Source organism: Callorhinchus milii, unplaced genomic scaffold (assembly GCF_018977255.1).
Source record: "Callorhinchus milii isolate IMCB2004 unplaced genomic scaffold, IMCB_Cmil_1.0 Scaffold6, whole genome shotgun sequence".
NCBI classification, from domain to species: Eukaryota; Metazoa; Chordata; class Chondrichthyes; order Chimaeriformes; family Callorhinchidae; genus Callorhinchus; species Callorhinchus milii.
The window spans coordinates 27,176,204-27,192,365 of NW_024704747.1; the positions used below are offsets into that span (position 1 = coordinate 27,176,204).

At 38.3% G+C, this 16,162-nt stretch overlaps 1 protein-coding gene across 1 annotated transcript in view; it reads left to right on the forward strand.

Annotated features, from left to right (window-relative positions):
* The window catches only part of ubr3 (ubiquitin protein ligase E3 component n-recognin 3), a 66,523-nt gene that overhangs the window by 17,472 nt on the left and 32,889 nt on the right, over positions 1 to 16,162 (forward strand). Inside the window, exons 22-27 of the mRNA XM_042336247.1 lie at positions 387 to 554; positions 3,232 to 3,264; positions 3,669 to 4,132; positions 7,243 to 7,331; positions 13,369 to 13,518; positions 15,122 to 15,255. Of these exons, the coding sequence (XP_042192181.1) occupies positions 387 to 554; positions 3,232 to 3,264; positions 3,669 to 4,132; positions 7,243 to 7,331; positions 13,369 to 13,518; positions 15,122 to 15,255 (1,038 nt within the window). The remainder of the gene's footprint in view (positions 1 to 386; positions 555 to 3,231; positions 3,265 to 3,668; positions 4,133 to 7,242; positions 7,332 to 13,368; positions 13,519 to 15,121; positions 15,256 to 16,162) is intronic.

A 16,162-nucleotide genomic window follows, 5' to 3' on the forward strand; every position in this document is an offset into this window, starting at 1 on the left:
TTTGCTTGAGGGTGCTAACAGTTGGCTTTAGCTGCTTGTTTGATAGATCAACACTCTGTGCTGCCTTTAGGGAACAGAGCAGGTGTTTTGAGCTTGAAAGAGACTGAACCAAAGAGGACAAAACACTTATCCTTGCACAGTGGAGCCATTTCACTGATCACAATTTAAGAAAAAAAGACAAATTCATATTGTTTTAAAGCTGCAAAGCTGCTTGATACTTTGGTATAGAATTTGACTGTTATTAGAAATTGAAAAGTTATTATCTTTATTTTTATTGTGCAAGAATGTTACTCTGATAATGACTGGGACAGATGGAATGTTTATAAATTTTGTATTTTGGTTGTGGTCCATTTACTGAATCTTAAAACCATTTCTCCTGCTTATAGGAAACGCTTGAAGAACAATGCAGTGATAGTTGGTTCAATGGAACCAACATAGTGACAAATCTTCATCATGTTATTAACTATGTTCGAGTCCGAGTTCCAGAGACTGCCCCTGAAGTCACCAAAGAGCCACCTGCCAGCACCAGCTCAGACACCTCTACATCTGTGCAGGTTAGTGTATTTAAGTGCAATTAAAATTGCCGTCTCCAGCTGCCGTTCAAAAATAAGTGAGTTCAGGTTGTCTTCATAATATTGTATTCTGCAGTTTAGATTATCTGTGCAAATTTCACACAGCTCCTAATTGGTTTCTGTGTAGGTAACCCACAAAATAAATTCACTGTGCTTACTTTAGAGGTTGATACGTTTAAGGAACTAATGTACTCCCATGTTAGACAAGTAGTTCTGTACGAGGTGCTTCTTTGGCAATTATGTGCTCATTCTGTTCTCAGGGTGATGAATTGCCTTGAATGATTTCCTGAGGGCAGAAAGCGACTATTGTGTATGTGCCTTATCTGTTTTTCGGCTGCATTTCACTTCAGCTGAAGTCTACAAGACAAAAGGAAGGGTTTTTTAAATTAGTAGTATTGAAACACTGAAGTAGTGGTGGACATGTGTCTTAGCAAACCGACGTGATTGATAGATTGGATCGAAGCAGAAATCCATCAGTGTGCCTTCTACCTCAAGTTGACGAGAGCACAGACGTCGATTTCTTTCTTTTACTCCTACCATGATTTGTTTTCAGTTCCAATACTGAAATCTGTTTTATAATTTTGTAATCTTTTTCAAACCACTGAGCTGTTGGTTTCACACAGCATCTAAAACGGTGGTTATATTTATGATAACCATTTAATTAAGGATGGAATGTACTGGGGTAAATTCAAGATCCTCGTCCTCACTTTCAAGACCATCCATGGCCTTCCCCCCCCCTCCTACCTCTCTGACCTGCTGACTCACTACCAACCTGCCCAGCGGGCTGCTCCATGTCTCCCGTCCGACCCACCCTACCATCGGTGGCCAGGCTTTCAGCCTCTCTGCCCCCACACTCTGGACCTCCACTCCACAGTCCCTTAGCCTCGCTTCCTCCTTTGCCTCCTCTTCAATCGTGCCTTTGGTCGCCCTCCCACCTCTCTCTCTTCCCTCCCCCACCCCGCCCCCATGCTTGGGACCTGACCCCTGACTGTCCAGCGCTTTGGGATGTCCTCCCGATGTGAAGGGCACTTTATAAATTTAATTTTGTTGTTGTTGTAAATGGAAGCTGCCTTTCAGCTGATCTATTTTCAACTGTTCAATTGGTTATGATTAAATAATGGGTAGTGACCAGTGGTGGTAAACCTTTAGAATGAAATATTTTTATGCCTAGAATATTGTCACATTTTTCTCACTTGTATTATTTCTCTTTCAGTGTTAGAATATTGAACCGGTTTAGATTGATATGTTGCAGTTTGGACTTTGCTAGAAAGTGAATCAGTCGTACTTTGCATTGGAAAGGAGGGCTTCAGGATTAGAAGTTCCTTACAGCATTCCTTAAACGTACCTTTGGAAGCTCCGCAGTTAATGAGTTTGTTTTCTTTATTTAATAATAATGATAATCATCCATTTGGTATACTGCAGTACCTTTCACGTCAGCAGGACGTTCCAAAGTACTTCACAGCATTTACTGTAAAGTGGAGCGACTGGGTATTTAGGTGAACGTGGCAGCCCAATTGTACGCAAAGAGCCATGAAATGAACGACCAACTTTGTTTGGGGGATTTTTGGCTAAGGCACCAAGCGATACTCCCATTTCGTTTCAAACAGCGCCATGGGTTCTTTAACGTCCACCTGAACAGGCAGACGGGACCTTGATTTAATGTTTCATCCGTAGGTCGTTAATCCTGACATTGTAAAGCATCCCCAGCATTGCATTGGAGTGTCAGCTTGTGAGTTCAAGCCCTGACTTGGGGCTTGAACCCATAACCTTCTGACTTGGAGGTGAGAGTGCTACTACTGAGCCATGCCAGTTAGGAGTAAAACCAGGAAGCATTTTTTCACATGAATGATTGAGGAAATCGGGAATTCTCTCCCTCAAAAGGCTGTGGATGCTTGGTTAATCAGAACTTTCAAGACGGAGATCAATCAATATTTGTTAAGTAAGGATATCAAGGGATATAGAGAAAAGGCAGGGAAATGGAGCTGAGATATAGATCAGCCATGATCTAATAGAATGGCGGAACAGGCTTGAGGGTTTGAATGGCCTACTCCTGTTTCTACGTTCCTATGACACACAAGCTAGGCTGACACACAAATTTGATCAGTGGAAGGATTATTTAGTCAAAATACTATATGCATTTCAGATAATAAATGTTTCTAGTATTCTAGGCAAAGTAGATTATATTGTTTTCAGTAAACTCTTGTTTTAAAAGACTTATATTTTGTCTTATGATTCTTTTGCATGTGTTCTGCATTTTTCTTATTTGCTTAACATTTCTCTTTTTGTTTCCTTATATCCATCCACTTTTTCTTTGCCTTTCTTGACTTTACTGCTATTGAGAAGGGGATTCATGTATCCTATTCCCTGCTCCAACTTCATTAAAACTAAAAAGTTCTAATGAAATATCAAATATCTTAAACAAGTAAACTTGATGGAAAAATGGTTTGTGAGCACAAGGAAATTGTTCTTCCTTCTCAATTTTAATTTCTAGTATTGTTTGTGGGATGTTGCTGCAGGTTTTGTTTGCTTAGACAAAATATTCCACAGCTTCTGAAACGGCAAACCATTAAACCATCTGCAGACCAACATAAGGTGTTAGAAGTGCATGTGTTATTATACCTTTTTATTCTACTATTCTGTGTTTTTCTCTCCATGGTAGGGTTCAAGAAGGTCCTCTGCCTTCAGCCGAGAGGTACTTTTAATTGTCTTGCTTTGAATAATCTGCCTGCCAGCATGGCCTTCATTCATGCCTAAAATTTCACTTATTAAATTAGCCTCACAGGTGACACAATGAGAGCACTATTTAAAGTTGTTTTACTTAATTCCAACGATGCCTTGAAGATACAATTATTTGCTAGTACAGCTGTAACCCTCTATGTTGTGATTTATACAGCTTGAAATCCTGTCTTGATTTTTTCTGTGAAATCCAAACTTATTCCTTAAGTAATGCTTTAACGCATTTGAAAAGTGTATTTTATAAAAATTCAGAACGTGCATAATTGTTTTCCATTAGCTGTGACCCATAGTTCCTATTTATTTTACTTTTCAAATCTAATGGGAACAATTTTGAATCGTGTTTCAATTTTTCTGTTTCAGAATTCAAACGCAGCTCAGGTCTTTAGCTTAGTCGCAGAACGTAGACGGAAGTTTCAGGAGATGATAAACAGCAACAGTGGCAATGCTGGTCAGCCTACAGATGTTAGACCAAAGACATCAAAATGGACAGCTCCTAGTTCAACGCCACAACTTACGACAACCATTCTGGAAATCCGAGAAAGCATGCTATCTCTTCTAATCAAACTTCATCATAAACTCTCAGGGAAACAAAACTCTTACTACTCATACTGGTTAGAAGATTCAGACTCTGCACCTAGGCTAGACTCGATGAAACAGATTCACGGCGATGGCATCACAGCTGTAGAAAGGATTTTAGCTAAAGCTGCAGAACGGAGTCGTCAGAACCAGAGCAGCATTGAAGAGATTTGTCAGAAGGTGACACCACCTGTACCTCCTAAGAAGAGCAACTCATCAGATAAGAAAGCTTTAGACAAAGAAGAAAGGTAAATGGTTTGGCCGAAGTATGAGCCGATGAAATTAAAAACTGAACATATTGTCAATAAGCAAATGAAAACATGCTAAACTATAACTTAATTGCATTTCCCTCTTAAAAATGCGCAGTGCATTTTGGAAATTGCAACTACAAGTTTTTTTTTGTTTTGAAACCTGCGGTTAACTTTGTAGTTAAACATTTCTAACTGCTAAAAGGCAATTCATGCAATGGAATGCAAAATCCACAATGATACATCAATATATCAAACCTGTCATTAATTTGTAAATATCTTACATCGCCTAGGACTTAATTAAGTTACTTCAATGTGTTGTGATGTAGCTGGGACTGGGGCAAAGGAGAATTTTGTGCTTTTATTTATTTTTAAAAAATCCTATTTACTGCTTATTTCTTTGTTGCCCGAAGAATAAGTATTGTTAGTTTTTTAGTCCAAAATGGCTGTTTCTGCATACAGTACATTCTGTGTAAGGTCACAAAGAAACTATAGAAGCTCGTACCTGTTTCAAGTTTAAAGTATCGGATTAAAATGAGAACTAAGTGTTTCTCTTCACTTTGCATAAAATGTAAGTTATCATTAGTATCTCCAAAGGTAGCGTTCCAGGAACATCGCTTCATCAGATGTCTGTACATGAGGGATAACTTGTTTGGGAGCAAATTATTATGTACTTAATATCAAATAATAAGACAAATTACTCGAGGAATAGTTTACCAAATACATAGTTATTTAGATATTTGCAGTGCTATCTTTCAAATTTGAGATGAATTTCATTTTTTAGACTACTTACGATTTCCAAGCAAACTTACAGCTGTTGCAGTGCTACTATGTGCACAGTTTCATATGCAGAAATGCAGAAACGAAGGTTATGAAAATAAGTATTTGGATAAAATCTCTGTAAGATATGTGACTATTCCTGCAGTTACTGAAAACTGATTTTGTTTTTTGCTGCAAATATCTGTACGTTCCAACATTACTATGTTCTGATATCAGCAAACGCATTCGCCGATAGCAAGAGAAACTGACAGGCTAAGATTAAGATTAATTCAATCAAGTAATACTGCGTGGCTGAAATAAGCGAACTTCAATTCATTTTGGGGTTTCAAGTTAGATTTGGTGGTAATGAAGATGGAATGGGCAATAAGCTGGTGATGATGACCCATTTTTTGTTGCCCTGACCTGCAGACAAAGACAAAGGTGGCATCTCTCACAAGATAAGTCGTTGCCATAGAAACAGTCGCTGTACTAAAGAAGAAGCCAAATTGCTGCTGATATTTTTCAGCCTTACTCTGTCTACCCCTTAAGCTGTCAGGAAAAAATTACTGAGCTGGATGGGATCTGTCAGAGTTTGTTTATGTCTTCTTGTTAGGGCTCTCTATTTACAATCAGACCAGGTTTATTTAAGGCTGCAGGGAAATCTTTAGGCAGGGAACACTAAAAGGGCTTGAAGGCAATTTAATTTAGTCTTTCTGGATCTTTCCTCCCAAATATTTTATTTTTTNAAAGAAATGATTCAGCTGCCTTTTTAACCTTTTCATGTTTTCAAGCACCCATTCTCTGTACTTGTCTCTTGTATTCAGTTTTATTGAACATCATATTTCATCTCCTTATTGCCCCAAAAGGATTGCTATTCCAACCAAAAGTGTTAAATGGGCAGTGGATTGGTTTCAAAAGTCAACCTTAAAGTTACGGGAGTGCACTTAAAATTATGTCCCTTTCAAGAGTCATTGGTAGTATACAGACCCAAACTTGGTCTTTCTCACCCACACGCTTAAACTCGCCATTCCACACAGCAAAACATTTTTATTTGGTGAAATTGCGCTGAGTGGAGTTAGATTATTTTGGCAGTAGTCTGTAAACTGATCTTCAATCACAGTTTATTTGTGATGGCCATGAGGAGGAGGATTTACTGCACTGTAGTTGATTTCAGTATCTGCACTCCAATTCTGCAAAGCTTCTCTTGGATCTTTTTCCCTATGACTGACACCTTCAAAAATGTATCTGAAGAACTGCATGCCTCTCATGAATACTGAATTTTGAAAGGACATTCAGGTCGGACATACCTCAGTGTTATACTCCATGTAAGTTAATTTCGACAAATAGTACAGTGACTCTGACTCTCAAAGTAAATTAGCTTCCGGTTCCGGTTGAGATCACTCAATCAGTTGAAGTTGCTGGTCCTCCAGCCACCTTCACTGGATACAAAACTATTCCATAATCTGTATCTGTACAAAAATGAGAGGGTGACAAATCGTGAACCAATATTTGGTTCTGTTAGTAATTGTGTTGGTTTCTGATTAGCACCTCCCAATTCCGTTTTTAGCAGAACAGATTAATGGAACATATGGAATGAGGCCTTGGACATTTTCTGGGATATTCCTAAACATCTTGTTAGCCTGAGTTCAATGCGCCTTTGAGGTTTCAAGATCCTCATCCTCACCTACAAGGCCATTCACGGCCTCGCTCCCTCCTACCTCTCCGACCTACTATCCCCCTACTTACCTGCTCGTACCCTCCGTTCCTCTGGCTCCGGTCTGCTCCACATCCCCCGCCCCAACCGCCCTACCATCGGTGCCTGGGCCTTCAGCCTCTCAGCTCCTAGGCTCTGAAAATCCATACCCCAGTGTCTTTGCCTTGCTTCCTCCTTTTCCTCCTTCAAGGCCGGTCTCAAGACCTTTCTCTTTGACCGTGCCTTCAGCTCCCCTCTCGACTCTCTACCCCTCCTCGCTCCCTCCCTTCCCTCCCCTCACCCTGACCATTTCCCCCCTGCTCGGGACCCGACCCCATTGTCCAGCGCCTTGGGACGTCCTCCCGACGTGAAAGGCGCTCTATGAATGCAATCTTGTTGTTGTTGTTGTTGGGATGACTACTCAAAGTCCCTTTGTCAGCATATTCTTTTAAAAGGTGACAACATACATTTATATACAGGTAGTTTCTTGACAGTTTGCTTTACTTCCGGAATAAGTTTTTCCATGGCTCAGTAGTTCACAAGAAAGCACATTCAGAATCTCAGTATGAATTATGCAGAGGTGAACTTTTCTTTGTATGCCTTTTTACTAACGGCAGGATTTGGTTCCTTGTGCTTCCTTACTCCCCTCCCCATGCAGACGTCAAAAAGCCAGAGAGAGACAACAGAAGCTGCTTGCTGAATTTGCTTCAAGACAAAAGAGTTTCATGGAAACTGCAATGGATATTGGTAAGCTTTTAAATATTTAAATGAAAATATATTCTGCTCTCATCAGAGATCATTTTCTCAGTGTTTTATACGATCAGGTTACTTGGGAGGAATACAGCATACTATTTGAGCTGTAAACATCTTAGATCAATAGCCCTTCAACATAATGTTGAAAGGTACAAACATTGGAATAGGAATGTGAAACCTTTACACAATTAATATTATTCATTGGCAAAGTTCGAAAAGAGTAATTGGGTGCATTCATTGACTTGCAGACATCAAGATGGATATTACCGAGTGTCACTGAATTTATGGCCTTTGGGGGGCGGAGGGAAGGGATTGCTGTAGAAAAACGGTGCAAAATCTTTCCTCAAAACGTTGAGTGAGTTGGAAAGTTTGTGCTATTCCACAGACGATATAAAATGCACTCTTATTAGACTTTCCATTTCAAATGCCTTTTTTTCTTTACTTTCTCCATGGCGTGTTTCAGATAGCCTACTCTACTTCATAATTTATTTAACTGCTGAGCACATCACATTAAAGTTGATTTTGGCTAATAGGTTACAGAAATAGATTAGCACGATGCTCTTAATTCTCATGGCATTTTAAATTGAAATGATAACTCAGGTCCTGGAGGGTTTGGCTGTCTTATCATTTTGGAAGTCTCCAGCTATCCATAAGACAAGGGAAATGAGTAATGTTCAAGATGAGTAATGCCTTGACAAATGATGGTTTTAGTGTGCGTTATATTTACGTTTACCCCAATTTGCTAACTGAAAATTTAGAATTGGTGCCTGTTAGATTTCAGGTTTGCTAGAATTTTTTATGGGCTGTGTATTATATGCGATTTATATTTTGAGTCATGTCAAATTCAGCTTAAGAGGGTAGAGAAACAGGATTTTTTGCATTTTGCTAAATGTTATGCAGCCTAACCAACCTTGACCTCTGGAGAGCCTTTTTATTAATTGACTAATTATCATTTGTACAGTACACATCCTGTGTGGTGTTTGTTTTGCCCTAGGAGCAAATGAGTGACATTATCTTGCTTTGAAGTATTTGAGCAAATTTAGTAATGCAGTGGAACAATTTAAACTCACCAAGTTAATTATTTTTTGTGTACATAAAGATCACAGAAAAAGATCTAGACTATGAATCCATTTGTATCGTTTTATTTTGTTTCTAAGAGAATCTTAAAAGAAGAATTTGCAGGGCAATGGGGTAAGAGCAGGGGAGTGGGACTAGTTGGTAGCTCCATCAAAGAGCAGGCACAGGCACGATGGGACAAATGGTCTCCCTCGGTGTATTAAATTTCTATGATTCTATGATAAATTGCTTGCTTCTTTTCGAAAAATATATCTCCTCTAAATGAGACCTAAATTCAATTGGTGTTAGAAAGTGATCTTATAAATGGTACCTGACTATGTGAGAATTGAGAGTTCTTAAACCTATTTCTCAAGGGTTTCCAGTGTTACTGCACAGTCCTTGAAACCTTGGGCGAGAAAGGTGGAAAAATATTAAATCTTTTCTTTTAATATAAAACAACCAAGGTGACATCAGGAAACCCTTACATTCTCTGACTGCTGAACCTAGTTAGAAAAATAAATTAGTTTGAAACTGCCTTTTGGGGAAACCTGGTGACGGGTTAGGGCAGAAGATCACAAACTACTAATCGTTTTCTGACTCCAGGGAACCACCTTGACACACAGTGTTTAGAAAGGGAAAATGTTCTTTGCAATTAGAGACTTTGAAGTGTACTCAGCAATATATTGACATAGTTATCTAACTTTTGACCTCCGATAGACCAATTTACCTTGGGATTCAGAATTAAATAAAGTATAAGCGTTACTAGCGGCAAAGACCTTGATGATGCTGGATGTTGGATAACATCAATGTTGAAAGAGACTTGTGTTCTCAACTCCGGTTTTGTTTTCTATTCAGACGTTTAATAGTTGCGGTATTTTGGGACAGCTTTTTTATTGACTGAACACAGGTTTTTGTCTTGTCCTGCTGATTAAATACAGCTAATGTGTTTCCCAGCTGATGCTTTGTTAGCGTGAAATTATGTAACATAAATAGGACCAGGAATTTAGGATGGCATCAGCAGGTATTTAATAATCCTTGCATTTGGTATAGCGCTTTTCATTTTATTTATGAGAAGACTGCAAAACTTTGGTAGAATGTTAGTTATTAAAGTGGTTAATATATGTTTCTGACTTGCCTGATGTGGTGTATTTCAACTGTTAACTATGTTTGCAATCCAAATTGTACTTTGGTAAAACAAGTGACTGCACTTCAATTCATCAGATTAAAATTGCTGTACTAACAGGGATACTGGGAGGGTGCAAATTTGTGAGTTTATACTCTGAGGTTTTTGGCCAGTTGGAGGGTGGGGGAGGGGGAGAGTAACTCAGTAGAATCTACAACCGATCATTTAAGCATTTAAATCTGTATTTGATTCAACCCCCAGCTCGGGTGTAAACCCTCCACTGTCCAACGCCTAGGAACATCCTTTGGATGTGAAAGGCATTATATAAATGCAATTTGTGTTATTGTTGTACTTTATTATTTTTAATATTTTTGCATAACATAGAAGAGCCATGGGCAGTCTAGAGTGGTTCCATTTATATTACTATATTCAAACAATTTCAATTCATAATTTAAAAAAAAAGTTCTATTTGTGTGCTAATTTGCCAATGAAACCACTAGATGGTGGTAGATGCTTGGATTTTTTTTATGGAAAAAAGCTGAATTTTTTTTATTTGAAGAAGTCTTGTTTAATCCCCTTTGTTGTCTATAATCAACTCCCATTTTTGCACAAAACATGCCACTGCAGAGCTTAGCAGTAAAATCCACAAAATGAATTGACTGAATTATTGTAAAACCGAAGATACAGTAAATATATTTTTGATAATACAGAAATTATCAGTGAGGATGGTTGCAACCTGAAATACACATCTTTTAGTAAAATACTAGAAAAATAGAACCGCTTTGTACATTTTATCCTATTAACTGGTACTATTTATTTTGAAATGGAACGGTGAATTCAATTAGACTCCATTCTGACAAGTTTGGAGTCGGTTATACTGTTGATATGTTTTGTATGTGCACTGCAGAAAGTGTCAAAACGACCAGTGTTATGAGTGTACATTTAAAATACATAAAATATGATAAGTGTGAATACTCATGCATCTGAGAGAAGAAATAAATTGCAGAATTGAAGTGAATTATATGGGAACCTACATTTGAAGGAAACAACGTTACTATCTGTATTTTGTAGTTCACTTTATTGTGTGAATATAGCAATTACATCTGCCAGTTTCTATGAATGATTTATATTGTTTTTGTCAATTATTGGCACTGTAGTAATACAACGCATTGTTTTTGCCTGAAGCAATAGTACTATATATAGCTTTTATCATGAAACATGTTTTCTATTAACTGTGCTGGAGCAATTTTCCTGTAGAGTTAATAGAAGACCTTTATTTGACCTTTTATCAAAATATGTTTTGGTGTACTTTCTTGTAATTGAAAACAGTTTGGTGACATTTATATTTAATTTAGAATAGTTCATTTCTTGTTGCGGTTTTCCTAGTTGGTTCCAATTTTAAAATGTCCTACATTAAAACACAGGAAATTGATTTCCACTGTGGCCCACTTCTATAAGATGTCCAACCATATGGAACATTTTAAAGTTGGGATTGCAGTCATTTATACAAGTAATTTTTCCTCTTGATTTTAAAGACTTGGCGGATCCTGTGGGTTCATTATTTCCCGGGCAAGTGTCACTGGGTTCTGAATCCTATGTATGTTGTTTTGCATCATAATGTTTTGTAAACAACAACAACAAATTGCATTTATACAGCGCCTTTCACATTGGGAAGACGTCCCACGATACTGGACAGTGAAGGGTCTGCACCCGAGCTGGGGGCTGGAATCAAGGATGGTGGAGGGCAAGGGGTTTCGGGGTGGGAAGCTGACTGAAGGTGCAATCTGTATGTTTAGACTAAAATTGAGGACTTGGTATATCTGGCTGCTGTTGGCATGCTTCTAGATGGCGATTAAAGGTTTGATAACTCAGTGTCATAATCACTGGTCATCCACAAATATCCAATATCATTTATATGTTTTTTGTTAATTAATAATAATACTTGCGTTTGATATAGCGCTTTTCATGTCTTCTAGCCATCTTAAAGCGCTTCACAGAATATACTGCATTAAATGGCAATTAATAAGGGCTAAATGTATCTTTAGCATCTTTCTGGGTCAAAAGTGGATTCCTTGAGCTCCAGAGCTCTGGAGAAGGTCTGCATCTTGTGTAGGAAGTATCTGGCAGTCCGCAAGCAGGGAAATACAATGAACAAACAGAATTGGAGAGGTCGAGCCTGGAGATGATGGGAGTCATAGAGCCACGCTGCAGTATGAGTCAGTGACTTTGGGAAGAGTTTTTTTTTTTCCCCCCTCCCCTCGGGTTTAAATAAAAGCAGAGCAATCATTTCAAAGAGAAATTTAAGGTCACTATGAATCATAATTTGTGACTATGATGTGAGCAACTGTGCAGTGCAGCCTTTCACTTTTATTTGGAAGAAAGTTGAATTCAGCAGTGACATCTTAGTTCATAAAAAAGATTTGGGATGTCAAACCTGTTTTCAGTTAATCAATTAAAGCTCTTTCATATATTTATATCCATATCCTGGACCTATTAAATGGGTTCACACCAAGTTTCTGAGTGTAGTTAGAAAGTTCAGAATAAACAGTTGTCTTCACATAAATTCACATAGTTGAGACTTTGTTTTCTATCAATGATTGGATTGCGATACTGATTCTAAATTACTTTCAATGGCTTTCATTAATGTAATATGCTAGGTTAAATTCAAGGCAGCCCAGATTTTAGCTTCATGACTGGAAATGAAATGTTGAGGGTTTTCTGTCCCTTGCAGCTATCATCTGTCCTGGTCATGTGCATTACCAACCTTTTTCAGTCCTGATTTAAAGTGAAGGAGGTCAACAGTGGTTTGCTCCGTGGGGTGTTAATGTGTTCTTAAATTTTCTAAATATCTAAATTGCAAGAGAAAGATAGATGAGTGTCAATCTAATTAGACTTGTTCTTAGTTAAGTCTCTGCAAAGGCACTTTTCTTTCTGCTTGGAGTTTTTGACTAATTATCATACAAAATAATGAAAAGACTGGTTGATGTGCTGGGCCATAGTGATAGAGTGCCTTTTTAAAAAAAAAAAAGCAAATGCTTTTACTTCATGTAAATGCATGTTTTGACTAATGTTCCTTCCTCATCCAAATTCACATCAAAAGAATTCTGATTAATTGACCACTCATTACATTGCAGCAGCCAACATAATACAATAAACACTGTAGGTGAGTTTTGTACTGTGGCCGAGTGTGTAGGGCGGAGGGAGTGAGAATGCTAGGAGTATTTGTATTGGGGCTGATGTCCTACTTACACTCTTGCTGTGTGTCACAATTCTGTAGGAGCTCTGGCAGCACTGCCAAAGGTTAAATAAGACCTTATTTGGATTCTTTATTATTTTTATGCAAAAGGCCAAATATGGAAAAATTGGGATGATTTATCTTCATAAGGAATAACCTTGGGGAAAGTGTATATATTTATATTGATGGGTTCCTTTGAATCTACAGTTCTCTGTCTTCTGTTCTAATATACAGGCATTAAAGGTGAGGCTTGTTCTGATATTGACATGGAGAATTCGCTGTCCAGTGGCATGTTGTTTCTTTGGGTCAAGCCCTGGTGCACGTAAAGGACAATAGGTGATGGTTGTACTGGTCAGTCCATAAGGAGATGTCTTTATGCTGATAAGTAGCATACAAACAAACTCTGTGATTTAAAAAACTTAGACCTATCCAGGTTTTCCTTGCATGTTTATAAACAGAGAGGTGAGCAACTGAGATTCTCGATTAAAAATTGTGTGATGTTCTTACATTTCAGTTAGTGTTGATGATGATCTGTATAAATCTGTATAAATATTTTTTATTTTGCGTTGCTTTACCCACTTGAATGGATTCTCAATGCAGCTTTTTTTTTCTTTCAGAATCACCTGTCAGTGAGGTTGCCATGGATATAGGATCGTCAGAACAGCTGGAATCCGAGACTGTGTATGACTGTGTCATTTGTGGACAAAGTGGCCCTTCTACTGAGGAAAGACCAACTGGATTAGTGGTTTTGTTGCAGGCTTCATCAGGTAATCCTTTCCACAAATGGCACCTTTTTAATGCGTTTTGGTTTCCCCAAAATATTTGAAATGCTTAAATTTAAAATGCGGCAACACAAAGAACAACAAACTGCATTTATTTAGCGCCTTTCACGTCAGGAAGAAGAGCAGCAAAATGCTACTGTATTCTAGAATGTAAATTGCTGCTCTGTGTAGAATGTTTGCTTGCTAAAACAAGAGTGGCCCTGGAATCCAAAACAAAATTCAGCAGTGCTGTGTGGAATGCTTTCTTCCCTGAACGCACCTTTGATTAAAACTCAGAAGTATGAATCAAAAGGTTTATTCAGAGAGGCATGTTCAATCCAATTTCTACTGTCCTACAAGTTTTTTCAGAGCATTTGGAATTGAAAGATCATTTATATTGCTTCAGTGAAGATGTAAGATTACTTAATAGCGACTTCTATACTTAAAACATCTGTATCACTTCACAAAATGTAGAACTAATTTTGAAATTCAACTTGTGCTATTGTTCTATAAGGCACTTTCGTCATTCAATTCGATCCATGACCAGCTTTGAAAGAATCTCATTTTTGGGGCTGCAGCATTGGAAATTTATACTGTTGGAAATCTACACTGCTGGAAGCAAAGAGATTTTGTTTTAAACAGTAGATTTATGTGGAACAGGATGCTTGATTTATACTTCCAACTCCTCATCACATTGGGCTGTTGAAACGCTCAATATTAAAGGGTATTTTATTAAAGTTATTAACGATACGGTGGGCAAATCAGGCTGCTACTGAAATTACCTTCTCAGTGTGGTCTTAGAAGCGGATCTGCTATATGATTCCTGCTGGAGCAAGTCAGGGTTTATATTACAGTGACATGAAATGAGCAATATCAGCACAACATTAAACAAAACTGTGGTCTTGAGATTTGCAAAGGCAAATTGTAAATCCCTTGCCAACAAAGTCTGTAAAAATGCCGGCAGGAATTGGCTGACGTTTGCTTGACTGCCATTCTTCAGATTTTCCTGGCTTGGGCTTTGTGTACCAGAAGTTGCTATGAATGCAATAAATCTGGTTTGCAAATGTCACATTTTAGCCACCACTGTGCCAAACAGTTATCAAGAGAGGAGGTTGATGAAAATGGCAAGTTTTATAGCTACCAAGAGGATATTTCTCCCTTTGGACTTACTGGTACCGATAGTTATAGGTAGATTTATTTCATGTTTTTAAAATCAACTACTTCTATTGAATATTTTAATTTTCCATTTTCAGTTATTGGCTGGAACGTGCAGTTGTACTCTTGACTTAATTATTGCAAATGTTTTTGTTAAGGACAGAATTGTATTTAGGCTTGAATTGCGAGCTCTTATGTAGCTATGACTCAGGAGCAGCTATATATAGCAGCTTATGTTTGAATATTACTCATAGAAGCAATCAGAATCCCCTACTTCCTTCCAAATGCGTGTGCAGTTGTTGCTCTTCTGTTCTTGGTTCTCGTTTAATTCTCACACGTGGTACTTCTCGGGAGTTATGAAACAGCAGCATAAAGGACTGAATCATCATAAAGCTTGTTATACTATATTCTTGGCATTTAGACATACCAATACTGACTTGTTAATTCATTGCAGTCCTTGGGCACCGTCGAAAAAGCGTTGAGCCGAAGAATCTGCCGACCAGTGATGAAGAGCAGATTTACCCTGAGGATACCTGTGGCACTGCACACGATGTCAGGATCACAGAATTGCAGCAATACTTCAAAGATGTAAGCACTACATTTTACTTCTGTCCATCGGACCTAAAAATAGAAACAAATTATTGAAGGGACGTTAACTTATAATTGGACACAAAAATAACTGCTGATTTTTTTTCAATGAAAGTGTGCGTTGCAAATGTTTCTACCTTGAATCTGACATTGAACTCCACAGCTCACTATTCTGAGATGAAACCTTTCGGGTTAGATGAAGCCAAGTGGGGGTGGGTGGGGTGGGATAGAGACGGTTAAAGATTATGCTGCTTAAATGTGTGATGGAATATAGTGACGGGCAGTGTAATTGCCGCATGACACAAGTCCATCCCAGTTGCTTAGAAACAAATGAGCTGTTGCTTAGAAACACAGGTTGGGTGCAGTCAAGGTGAAGCTTTTTTTATCCCAGGCCCTCTATGCTCCTCAACCCAAGTCCTTGTAGAAGGAAGAAGACCGAGGCCACACCAACACAACTGCTCGTGACTGATCACACACAGAGCGGCATCACTAGAGACATGAGAACAGGTCACTTGTATCCCCATCACCGAGTTTTATTGCAGCACACATTGGAAGCTAAGGGCTGTGTAACACAGTGAGTTAATTACTGTATGTGTTTTCACCTTTGGGATACAGGATAAAAACCTCTTTGGCTGTATTACACTTAGGTGTGCATTCTCAATTGCTAGTCAATGCAAGTACAAAACACAGTAGCTAATCTCACACAAACACAGCACTCTTAACGTAGAGTTCTTACCTGCAGTTGGTGTTCATAGGCTGTGAAGGTGGTGTGTATGTTCAGACCTGCAGACACACTTTGTGTATTGACTGTCGTAAGTCCTAAATGGAGGTTCCCTTAATATACTTACCTGATCTCTCTCTTTCTCTTTTTCTATGACCCATGTTGATCATTAAGTGATCAGACCAA